Raw genomic sequence first — 13,037 nt, 5'->3', positions numbered from 1 at the left:
AAAAGAGGGAGAAGAAAACAAAATTCAAAAAGATCGAGAAGGAGAATGAGGAGGAGAATAATAATAAGAACTTGGAAGAAAGAAAGCAGAAGTAATTATTATTATCGCTTTTTGTCTGCATTAATTATACGTTATATAACACTGCATTAGACCTCTTCGGATCAATCCAGTCTGTGTACATCTATCTACGTGCACGTGCACGCACTTCGCATTCACACAAATCACACGTTCTTCTATTATGAACGAACATGCTTACCTTCCCCATAGTCCCACTCATTTGTTTCTTCAGCAGGTTTGGATCGTAATCAGTTAGAATCTCAATTCCCACGAATCCACCCATTTCCTTATCGGCAAATGCAGACATATCCACTTCAAATGGCTTCCACTTCTGGTCGAGCAAACTACTAGGCTGTTTTTGTGATTCTCTCTTCATTTTAGTGAATTTCTTCAAGCGCTCTCGACGCTTCACGTGTCGCATGGAAGTCGCCATTTTGGTTTGTCAACCTCGTCTCAAGAATCGCGAACACACATGGTCTATGGGGGAGGGGTCCACTGACGGAGGGGTCAAGAAAATTAATGATTTTTTTTTAAATTTTTTTTTTTAAAGAAAAAAAATTAATCTTGGTGCTAGCTCTTGGGGTATAAGATGATGATTTTTGTATCCCATCCGCCACAGATTTTAATGCAACTTAAGCTCAAGAGGATGCCAGGATGATGAGAAAGAGAAAGAGAAAGAGAGAGATCGAGAAAGACAGAGATCTAGAGAGAGAGAAGGGGGGGGGGGGGGGGGGGAAGGGAGGAAGAGGGAGGGAGGAGGGAGAGAGAGCATGCACAACTAAGCAGACATATTATGGTTGATTGCTAGTTGGGACAAACTGATCAATGAACCTCACAAAAAATTAAAAAAAGTTTCAATACATGTGTAGAATATGACTTTCTCAAGACAGCTCACCACTTGCAGGGGGAAAAAAAGGACGCATTCACTATATATACAATGTATTTAATATATTTTTTATTAAAAATGAAGGAGCAAATGAATATATGGGATAAATATTCAACACATTGCAATGGGGAGAATAAAAATCTAATATAACTCTAAAAATAATATCATAGTAAAGCATTTATTATGGCATACATCTCTAATGTACTGGTGATGCAAGTTCAAAAGAAAGAATTCAACTAAAGCCTAAAAATAATGGTACATTTCACACATTAGATATATAAATATAGCACTGAAAAATAGTAAAAATTAAGAATTTGTTTTCATCCTTACCAAAGTAAAACAGAATAAACAAATCAATACAACCAATAATTGGAGGAAGAAAGTATGTAGTCATAATTCAGAGCACTTTTTTTTCTATAAGAAACAGAAGAATATCTACATTTTCTTCGTTCTTCCTAATCTCAATACTAAGTGGTGAGGGGGAGGGGGAGAACCTTTGCTCATGCAGAGCCTTGCTGCGGAATGCTCTCCTTTGAGAGGTTCATAATAGTAGATTAGTTGAAGTGTTTAAAAATAATCTTAAACATATTTGTTTAATTAGGCATATAATAAAATTGCTGTCAATTTTGATGTTCTATTCTACATCTGTTACCTTGTTCATAATGCTGATGCTTTTATGTAATTTCTTTTGTTGTGTTTTGTTTCACAAGTGCACCTTGAGCATTTGATTTCAAGTGGATTTGACACCTTATAAATCTCACATATCATTACCCCTACAGAGAAGGTTGAGTTCTGCATGGGAATAGTTTGTGAGCATTATCATTGTATCATGGAAGTGTGGAAGAACATCAGATAAAAAATGTTCCCTGAAAAGCATGACTCTTCAACATCATAAAGTCAGGACGGATTCTTAAGCCACATGTTTGTGTAGTCCCATATACACATTTCTGTGTACAGTGCTTGTAACTAAATTGACCAAGACAGGACCAAATTTCTTATTTCTTATGATTCCAGAATCTGGTAGTACACACAAATATTTATATACTAGATAGTCAATCTTTTCTGATCGATTTCACAATGCAATCGCATGGCCAGAACTCAACTTTATCTTTACATATACATCAGAGTGGATGTTCAAGACACCTAATTATACAAAGTACAACTATACAACTATTACTATGGCATTAGTAAATCTCCTTAACACCTGCTGTTATCAGTTGCACCTCTTTGGACCTTTTCAAGCAGAAGGTTCAACACATTATAAGCTCTGCTAATTAAAGCTTCAGCCTTATTTTTTTAAAGCTGCACATAGAGTTCATGAAGGAAGCATCCACAAGTTATAAGTTCAAAACTCTCTTAAAACATACTTGTTTAAACAATATTTCGACCGAGTTAAAGTCAGGCATTTACAGCACTTATATCTCTCTCTTATATCTTTCTTCCTAAGCGCATAGCTTTTGAGATGCTACAGCAATGATATGCGCTATACAAGCACTGTTGTCTCATTATATTATAAGCAAGTTTACTTGCACTGTAGTTACTGTTCACTCGGCACTTGACAAGCACAAGGTACAATAATACGCCAATGGCAGTCTACTATTTTTATACTGGAAGAAGAAGAATCTGCCTTAGAGGTTTGCAACATTCATGAAATTATACCTCACTTTGTACCCATTTCTACACCTGGATTGAGAGTGGCAAATGTAAAATAATGTTTAATTTTCAGTTAATCTTTTTGATGTTGGCTAATTTCTACATCATTCCTGTGATTTTACCTGGATAAAAATGTGACAAGTTTTGGAAGTACCATTATACATTTAGCCCAATCTCAGCTGAAGTCATAGCACACAACACACAATCAAATGCCCTTAAAATGTGCAATATTCATGACGGAGTGTATTTACAAAGGGGGCGGGGCGGGGATTCACAGGAATTAGCAAATTATACATTACTTGTCTAGTTACAAGCAAGAAAAGTGATATATTGCAAATTTAAGAATATAGCACAAACAAACATACACATATTCTTACCTATCAGAATATTCTGACCAAAAAAAAAAAATACTTCATCAATGAATTTTAATGTACTTCAGGGCGATTAAGAGCTAAGTGTCCTAATGACATCCATCTTTTTTTCTATACCATATTTCCTCAAAAAATTGAATATTTCTTCAAAATAACCATCTCACATTGCTAATCTTACCAGGAAAAATTGTTTACCATTGGTCATATCAAGGGATATCAATTTTTGGATGTAATAAGATGGATGAATGTCATATGTCGTACTAGAAACATTGCACAGAATTGCCCTTCAGCACATCAAACAACTACCGGTAAGCAGTAATAAAAATTAAACATGCACAATACACACACACACACATCTTTATAAAAGGCTACAGTCCATCATATGTTTTTGTTTTCCCCTAAACTCCCTCCTTTCACGTATTTAAGAAGAATTAATATAAATTGTCAATTGATCTGTCTTATAAAGAGTAGCGATTGATCTAAATCAATGGCAAGTCCTCCAATCAATCGCAACTTTTCAGTCTCCTAGCTCTTATGTACATAGCTAGCTGCCATTGATATAGCTGAGATTAATATCAAATCTTTATAAGACGGGGCCCGTATTGAAAATGCATGATTTCACTGTTGGAGGCAAGAGAAGGCAGATTATCAGAAAATTGAAAATTTGTGCAATTACTACCTTAGTATTTTGGTCTTTTTAAGTCATTGCCAGTACATTCATGTTAACACTATTTGACAATGCCTTACATATCAAAATGTTACGCATACGTTTTAAATAATGGTTGTTCTTGACAAGTCGTGAAAAAACGACACCTTTAATTACCCCCTAATTTTAAACCGGATTTATGGAAGAAAGAAAATATATATATAAAATATTTTAAAAATATATTTAACAAATTAAAAGAAAAGGGGAAAAAATAAAAAATCAGGAGACCAATTGAAATTGGGAAATTATCAAGCTTGATAGGAACATTTCCTTTAACAATAAGCTGTTAAAGTCATGTGACACAATGCATACTGCGCGCAAACCCACTCTCCAGACAAGTGGTGTACATGGTAATTTTTTAAAGATTTTGTTAGACACAGACTTGTTATATTCTGATCGGAGTTACTGCTGAATTTTGATTTCCCGTAGACAATTCTGTTACTTTCTGGGTCTCCTGTAGAAATAAGCTGATTGTCGAGTTCTCATCTCAAGATTTATTTACTTTGTATGGATCCCATGGCAACAGCTTGAATCTTGTAATGCAGTCTGAAAAGAGAAAAAAATCAAATGATTAAACCAGCAAAGAGGAGATTATTGCATTATGTTTGCCAGGTCTGTTTTTCAAATACAATAATAACACATAACCAGACTTTATTTAGAAGAAAAAGAAAGAGAAAGAGAAGGAGAAGGAGAAGGAGAAAGATAAGGAGAAAGATAAGGAAGAGGAGTAAAAGGAGAAAGAGAAAGAGAAAGAGAAAGAGAAAGAGAAAGACAGAGAAAGATAAGGAGAAGGAGAAGGAGAAGGAGAAAGAGAATTATTTATTTATTTATTATGCATTATTTTTTCTTTGGCTAAATGCAAGTACAGTGTCCTAAGTCCTTCATCATTCTTTGTATATTCACATTTTCAAATACACGAAATGAAAGGGAATTTTTCAAAAGCAAACAGAGAGGATGACAATATGGATACTTCCTTCATGTATATGTATCACTATCAAGAATGAAAAAAACTTTTTCTTTTTGATGAGAAAGACCAATGTGCTCATTTGTCTGAAACACCTACATACAGTATATTGAGCTTTAAGGAGAACTGGCCTTTGGGTGTGTAATGACATCAAATGACTACAAAGAAAGAGATTTAACTGATTTGAATGTATTGTGCAATCTTGTTTATAAAGGAGGATTTTGGTTAAAAGATTGATTAGTTAACCCAACCATTTCAGAGGCAGTAAGGCACAGTCAAATAGCTTACCCAGAATCCATTTCTCAGCTACGACTGTTGCCGATCCCTTCTTTCCCCTACCACTGCCTCCAACACACAGCTTAGCATCTGAAACTTTCCTGGAGATGTGACCACCACACAACTCTACAAGCTCCAACAATCTCTCCCTCGGAGGATTGCTCTCCGGCGGAATATAGAGGGTTGCGCACGAGGAGAAAATATCCACCGGAGATGTCTCTGAGTCAGATTTCGCCCCGTGTGCTAGCCTTGATATCTGTTGATTTATCATGGGGAGAAAAAGTGTGGTTAGGTATGCTGTGCTCATTTCTTGTTTTTTTGAAGAGTGGAATAAATTGCTATAATTTCTATTGTTATTTTAAAATCTACTGTTTTCCTTCACCTGGTAGTCAAATATAATTGTAATAACAACACAACAAAAGTCACTCATTTTTCAAATATCAACACCATACCAGCTCTCATAAGAATTGCAAATTAAATTCTTTTAAATTTACATATTGAATATTAGGTCTCTTCCATTACCATTAAAGTTATGTAATTCATCAGAAAGTATCAAAACAATATTCTACATTTCATTCCTTCAAGGGAAGTAGGTGCATGAGAAATCTGCTGTTATAAACCTAATTCTTAGCTAAACATGTTTGCAGAGGTGTCGTGGTTGAGTGGATGCGACGCTGGACTGTTATAATCACATGGTTCACAGTTTGAGACCCTCAGCGGCACTAATGTCCTTTGGCAAGACATTAATCTACATTTTCCACACTCTACCCAGGTGATGTAAATGGGTACCTGACAGTAATTGATTCCTTGAAATGTTAGAGTGCCGTAATGGCTGCTATGCTAATGCCGGGGTAATAATTGTGGAGCGCCAGGAGTGTCATGTCTGACAGATACGAAAGCTACACAAGAACCCCCAATTATTATTAACTTGTATTTATTTTTAATGAAATAAATCATCCTACCATTGCACCAGGAAAGTGGATGTTTTAAACCTAATCCTTAGCTAAACTCATTTGCAACCTGAACCTCACCCTACATTTTCATGAAATAAATCATTTTGATTCATCAATTAGCCCCTCATTATCACAAGTCACATAGAAATAGTCTTACCTTCAATAATGTCCAAAATGTCAAATTTGTTTACCAGTAATTGTCAATAATGTTACCAAACTATTGCAATTTTTATAATATTGTTTCCAGATGGAATATCCTCCAGTTTGTTATATTGTTTGTTTTCTGTATACATTCGAGCGTGTGAAATAAATAAAATAAATTCAAAATTAAAAACTTACCATTGCACCAGGAAAGTAGACATTCATCTCATAAGGTTCCTCAGGTAGCCATGACCCAGCCTCTATGGAACGATAAACCTATCAAAGGCAAATCAAGTGGACATAAAATATAATACCTCTACAAGTATATGTAGATATATCTGATGGTGGATATATCTGATGATGTCTACTGACTATAGGAAAGGCTTTAGCCCATTTATAATTTGGTATTGCCCCCCCCCCAAAAAAAAAAAAAAAAAAAAAAAAAAAAATCTTCTCATTAGATGTTTTTGTTGATGAATAGCAAGATACTAACATATTCTAATTTCTTAGCAGCTGCATTCAAAAGTGTGGAGTGACTTTTTAAACCTAAAATACAAAAACTATTTTACACTGTGGACCGGGATCTAAATTCCAATATAAAATCCCAATGTGTAAAACAAAGAGACAGCTGTGGGTCATGATGGTGATAATGATGATGGTGATGATAATGGTGGTGGGGTGGTGGTGGTGGTGATGATGATGATGGTAGTGATGATGCAACATAAGCAATTACAAAGAAGAAATAAGTTTCCTTTTCAAACAAAGGAGAGCAACGCAGTGTAGAGAAAGAATGACTGACATGAGCGCTATACAAGAACCCATTATTATTTATTATTATAATTCACTACACTGAAAAAAGGAAAAGCCATGATAAGCCAGGAAATGAGTAGGAAATATGAATTCCCAGAAGAAGAAGACAAAATATTTATTTATTAATTTATTATCATCATCATCATCATTATTTTGTTTCTCTTTTCTTTTCTTTTCTTTTTTCTTTTTTTTTTTTTGGGGGGGGGGGGGAAGATAAGCATCCCCTCCCCCACCCCTCTCCATGGTACGGGAGAAGAAAGGAGACTCACCCAGTCCATAGAGAGAATCCAGGACCCCCTTGCGATGCCAGAGAGAACATTGAGCGTCCTCCTGTTCTCACCAACCACCACATGAGTAGTGGTCTCACACACGCTATCAGTCACTTCAAAGCTTCCCAGGTCCTTCACAACCGATAGGACAATCTCTTGGTCACTGCAGGAGAGAGAGAAGAATATCGAGATTGGGAGAGTGGGAGGGGAGACAGAGAGAGACAGGGAGAGAGACAGAAAGAGAGAAAAAGAGAGAGAAAGAAAGGGATATCGAGAGGGAAGGAGAGAGAGAGAGAGAGAGAGAGAGAGAGAGAGAGGGGGAGGGGGGGGGGGGCGTAGAGAGAGTGAGAGAGAGAAAGGGGGTTGGGGGGGGGGGGGTAGGGAGAGAGAAAAAACAAATATAAAAATACATATTCGATTTGTTGCTTTTAGGAGATAAAACCTTCGGATTATATTTTTCCAACAAGGTGTAGCCCGATGGCTCAGTGGTAGAGCAGTGGTCTTGTACCAAAGTGATTTGATGCACTATAGTGCCCTTTGGTAAGGCATTAATCGTCATTACCAAGTCCCTCGGAGCGGACTTAAAGCCGTCGCTTTCCTGGTCACTTACTTACAAGCATACACATGCTTTCTTAGCAGTCAGGTAAAACAAACCAACCACAAACCAACCAACAGTCAAATGTTCTGTAAAGGGATTGGGTAACTTTGTCTCAATTTGTTTAGGGCTTCAATATTACACCATATCACAGTCACTGATGACAGGTAGGGCCCTGCATCTCAGATTTAATATTGTTAAACGATGCCTTTAATTCTCCCTACCTGTGATGCCTATGTAGTCTAGGCATGCACAACTAAAATTTACTGGAGTTCTGCAAATGTTAAAAGACAAGATAAAAACTAATTTACGAAAAATCAGGATAGAAAACTCACCTCCTATGCAAGCTTGTCATTACAATTGTTGATTTCTTCTGCAAGATAAAATGCAAATAAAGTTGAAAAGCATCTGTCAAACCGGAAAAAATCAACCAACCAGTGTTTAACCAAATGTAGTATGCCTCCATATACCTGGTGGTTTCTGTATGAAGCATTGGGAGCTGCAAAAATTCAGTGGTCAACAAGTTAATTGATATGCACAAGTTAATCTGGTAAAAGTTCTGAAGTACTAATGTCTGATGTCATGGAATATCCTAGGAAAAACATTTAATGTCCCCAAATTCTCACAAAATCAATCATGCATAAATGCATCGACTTTGCCTCCCAAAATGACACAGCTGTATCATGAACCTTTATAAACCTTCAAATGTACAGTTGACACTAAATTATTTATACCAAATTTTTGCAATTTTGTAAGTATGTGAAAAATTGATTTGTTCAGATTTGTGTTTCTTGAGAGTGTGACATACTAAAACATAATTCAAACAGTCCACCTTTCGTTTTTGAGTTATGAAGACATCAAATTTACAAGGGGTATGAATAATTTAGTTGTTATCTGTATATTGTACACAAATCTTTTAAATATGATGACTTCAATATCCCTTAGAGAGGTGACTGCCTAAATTCGAATATTGAATCTTACATGTCCAAACTAAAAAAGTGTAATATTCGTCTTTAAGTGAATAGTTGTTTGTAGCAAGAAAACAACCAAAATTAGGAGGCGTAATTATAAATTAGTGTCAAGGCAAGGCATTAATCTACATTTGCCACTCAATACCCAAGAGAGAAATGGGGACCTTGTAGGATGACGAAAGCATTTGTGTTAGGTTGGAATACTTCCCAGGAAGTGGAGATGGTGCACATTGTGCGTGAATGAATCCGATGAACGGGTTATAATATTTGTTAAGCACTTAGAGACGATATTCCGTATTAAGCGCTATATAAATCGAAAATTGAAATTAATATCATTGTGATACATGTTTGTTAATTGCAAGCAACTCTCCTCACCTTTCTGCTTGTTGTTATACTGTCGGACAAAGTCACTTTCTTCCTTTTCTTTTTCTTTTCTTTACTGGCTGTTGATTTACCTGAAGACGGAAATAAAGAAATATTAACCGACAGGCAGAAACAAAGAAAAATCGAAATTACATGACCTTCAGTTGCCACATGGCTAAATTAGATGGATTTTTAAAGATATTTTGAAGAGATAACTTAATTAGAGATCACTTGAAGAGTCATCATTGATTTCCACAACAAACCGGAGACATTTTGGTTTATCAACTTTTTCAGTTTACTGAAGTCGTGTCTAACTTAGCCACGTCTAAAGTTAAACAACTGCTTAGTTAGACACGACTTAGACAGGACTTAGACGCGAGGTCGTTTCTAAGTCCTGTCTAACTAAATTTCGTATTCTGAAGTCGTGTCTAAGTCTCGTCTAACTAAACAACTGTTTAAGTCCTGTCTAAGTGGTGTTTAACTAAACAACTGTTTAAGTTCTGCGCAAGTCTTGTTTAACTTTCAGTCACGACTTCTGCACATGCCCAGTAGGCATTAATTCTGACGATAGACCCAATGCGCATGCGTATAAATAAATTAACGGGCACAGCCAGCTAGTGCGCGTGCCTAGCTGTGCGCGTACTGGTACCATGGTGATGTGATCGTGACGTAATGACTAGACTGCATGCATGTATTGCACTGTGTGACGTACGTGTACTACACGTACACTGTACACAAACGCACTAATAATATCACTTATCAGTGCCTCAGTGCTCGGAAGAACCAGCAAAGAAACTTCTCCAACAGAATGGTTAGTTTATTATAGATTATGGAATTTCCAAGATGTCACCATTAGATAAGAATAGTTAATATTATCGAGAAAAAATCCTGCAAAATGTATTTGAAATTTTATAGAATGCACGTACCATCGTTCTCCCCACAAGTTCGGGGTCAGCAAGTAGAGTGTACCGTAGACGTTGAAAAGCAGCATAATCGCGCCCTTAAACAGGACTTAAACAACCTCTCGCAGTTGTCTAAAGTTAAACAGGACTTAGACAGGACTTCGTGTTTAACTTTATTTAAACACAACTTCAGAATACGAAAAAAGTTAGACACGACTTCGTGTCTAAAGTTAGACGGGACTTAGACAGGACTTAGACAACTGTTTAGTTAAACAGGAGTCAGACACGACTTCAGAATACGGGCCTAAGCCTTTTCGTAAGTTTTGGGTGACTTTTGGATAACGCAACTAATCATACACTCAAAATTCACACAAACACACACACAACAATCCAACAGTCAAAGAATTTTGTTGTTGGCAAAATGGAAGGAAAAGAAAAGAGAAGTTTAAGCAGGATTTGACGAAGCTTGCCTTTGGTTTCTTTCCTTGTGTCATCCAAGTCCTCTGAGGATACCACGCTGTCTTCACTGCTTGTACACAGCTGGGCTTCTACAGAATCCTTCTTCAAGGTGGATCTCTTTGCTCTATGTCTGATGGATCCTATGGAAAATGAATGTATGTAAATTATGATTAAGAGCCCCTCCTACTACCAGTGAAAAAAATACATGGGGGCTCAGGGCGAAATAGCCCACAAAAATTTGAATAGAGTTCAATGCAAAACAAATTTAGAATGTTATTTTCATGCAGGCAAGGTTGAAAAGTAGCCCCCCCCCCCCAAAACATTTTTTTTTGTTTTCCCCTGCCTAGTGCCTACTACCCATCCTCTCCAGCTGGCGCTATATAGTTCTCTTTAGAACTATAAGCTCAAAGAAAGATTACCAACAGTCCTTTTCAGGACTACACACACACTCAAGAAAGAAAGATTACAGAGAGTCCTTTTCAGGACTCCCCAATCCTCCCCCTCTCTCACATGGTGCAAGCGTAAGCCTACTGTATACATTATGATTAATAATAATAACCCCCACCTCATGCTATTTATAAACAAAAAGAATACTGTTAAAGAAGAAATATTTGTAACAGAAAGCTTTTGCAAATTGTTCACATCATGGGACAAGTAACTTTTGAAAAGTGAAACAAATTAAGGGCTTGTATTAAAGTAATTCAATTAAATTACTTCACTCAAAATGCATATAAAATCTAAACAAAATATCAAAAGACATGCACAGCCCCATTTTGACCGATACATACCAAAATAAAATTGCATTCATCAACTGCTGTTCAATGTATTTTTTTTTTGCATTATCAGAACTCATTCTAACTTCCAATACAAAAAAAGAAGAAGGAAAGACACTTTGATCTAGACACTACACTTTCTGAAAGCTTTTGTTGCCAATTTACCTTCTAGTTTGAACTCTTCGATGCTGGGTCTGTTCTGAACTTCAATCGATGAGAGGATAGAGGAACAAGTCAAATCCGTTGGGAGAGGGGATAACAGCTTCCTCTTTCTCCCATCATTTTCATTCATGCTTCCTGTTAACAAAATAAATAGCAAGAGAAGAATAAAAAAGATGCATTAAAGTTACTATGTCCCATTTGCAGGCCAAAAAAATGAAAAAGTTAAATTCCAACTGCATTTGAAAGATAATACTTATTTAGAACTTCCCTAAAAAAAGTGGGGCTTGAAAATGTCTTCAAGTGGGAAAATAAAGACTATTAGTTGTCAAATCGACTTTAGGGCTATCGAGCCCAAAAGTAATAGTCTTGATTTTCAGAAAATTGTACCGAATAGTCATACGTTTTATGCTGCTCAAAGATTCAATCAGTTCAATCTTGGCCATCACAAGAAGTGGGTTATTGATGTAGACAAATGCTCATGTACCCTTTACAACTCTTTTCATGTATGTTATTACCAATGAAGAAAAAGGCCAGTCAGTCACTCAATAGTGTCTTACAGTGAAGTCTAGCAAGTAAACGGGTTTCCTTGCATAATTTTAATATGAGGACACTGCTAACGTTTAAATTTCACAGATAGGACATACATGACATATTCATAATTCCTGCAAAGTTCTACAGAATTTGAGGTTGGCTGCAAAAGGGACATAGTACCTTTAATGCTTCTTTTTTCCACTCCATATTCACCTTCAATATTCAATATTTATCCTTTTATTTACTAGTATGTTCTACCTTATTTTATCCCATTATTTTCTTTGTCTAGTTGAAAGAACTTCAAACTGTCAGTTATCTATCAACATCGCATGAGAAATTAGATCCATTCAATTTTGTGTAGAATCAAATTGCAGAGTCATTAGAATCCAAAGAATAGATAGCATAGTTCAGTAATCTTTTATGATCTCCTTATTGTCACTCAAAAAACTAACTCACTGATCTAAGCAATAAAAAATGAAAATACAGCACTACAGTTCTGACTCTATGCAATGATTCAATTTATACTTCAAGCAATTAATCTTGATTTTGACTTGCAATTGTATTACAATCATTAGATGTGTTAAACTACCTTTTTTGTGGTGGTCATACTTTGTTTTTGTAATAATATTATATCTTACTAACTTTATCTCTGAATGTGTTTTTGCAAGCATTATGTAATAATTGTTTTAACACTGCTATGTATTTCATGTTCTTATATTGTAATTGTAAACTGAATGTAATTTAGCTCTTGGGCTGCCATTTTCAGTATTGCCAATGAACCTTACATTTCAATTAAATTATCAAAGAGACTTTTTTTTATTTGAAGTAAAAGTTTGATTTCACCCTTTTCAGGACAATTTGTAGGCAGTCTCACCTATTCTTTGACCCAAGGCCTTTGGTAAGACATTCTCTTCGTTCTGATTCTCCTTCTCTTCAAACTTGGCTGGTTCCTCCTTCACTCCATCAAAGGTAGACTTCTGCAATCCTCCAGTCTTCTGCGATCCTCCAGGAGATAGAGACCTCTGCGATCCTCCGGGAGAAAGAGACTTCTGCAAACTTCCACGAGAGCATGATTTTTGTTTCTTCTTTGGATGATGGCCCTCCTCCTCTTCCTTGAAGGCTACATCGGAAAGAGCTAGCCCTTTGGCGACACCTTTTGTTCTGCCCACTGATGACCTCTTACCAGGGACACTGT

At 36.2% G+C, this 13,037-nt stretch overlaps 1 protein-coding gene across 1 annotated transcript in view; it reads right to left on the bottom strand.

The window, feature by feature from the left end:
* Positions 1–3,884: 3,884 nt before the first annotated feature.
* The window catches only part of LOC756739, a 21,058-nt gene continuing 11,905 nt past the window's right edge, over positions 3,885–13,037 (bottom strand). Inside the window, exons 4-12 of the mRNA XM_030983594.1 lie at positions 12,717–13,037; positions 11,315–11,446; positions 10,313–10,516; positions 9,028–9,107; positions 8,017–8,054; positions 7,087–7,249; positions 6,206–6,283; positions 4,926–5,169; positions 3,885–4,219 (exon numbers count right to left, since the gene is read on the bottom strand). The exon at positions 12,717–13,037 is cut by the window's right edge and continues 1,281 nt beyond it. Coding sequence (XP_030839454.1) covers positions 4,161–4,219; positions 4,926–5,169; positions 6,206–6,283; positions 7,087–7,249; positions 8,017–8,054; positions 9,028–9,107; positions 10,313–10,516; positions 11,315–11,446; positions 12,717–13,037 — 1,319 coding nt within the window. The 3' untranslated portion in view covers positions 3,885–4,160. The remainder of the gene's footprint in view (positions 4,220–4,925; positions 5,170–6,205; positions 6,284–7,086; positions 7,250–8,016; positions 8,055–9,027; positions 9,108–10,312; positions 10,517–11,314; positions 11,447–12,716) is intronic.

The sequence above is a fragment of the Strongylocentrotus purpuratus genome, unplaced genomic scaffold (assembly GCF_000002235.5).
Source record: "Strongylocentrotus purpuratus isolate Spur 01 unplaced genomic scaffold, Spur_5.0 spur5_scaffold_13, whole genome shotgun sequence".
Taxonomy (NCBI): domain Eukaryota; kingdom Metazoa; phylum Echinodermata; class Echinoidea; order Camarodonta; family Strongylocentrotidae; genus Strongylocentrotus; species Strongylocentrotus purpuratus.
Note: the sequence above shows the minus strand (reverse complement) of the source record. Positions and strands in the feature narration are given on the sequence as shown.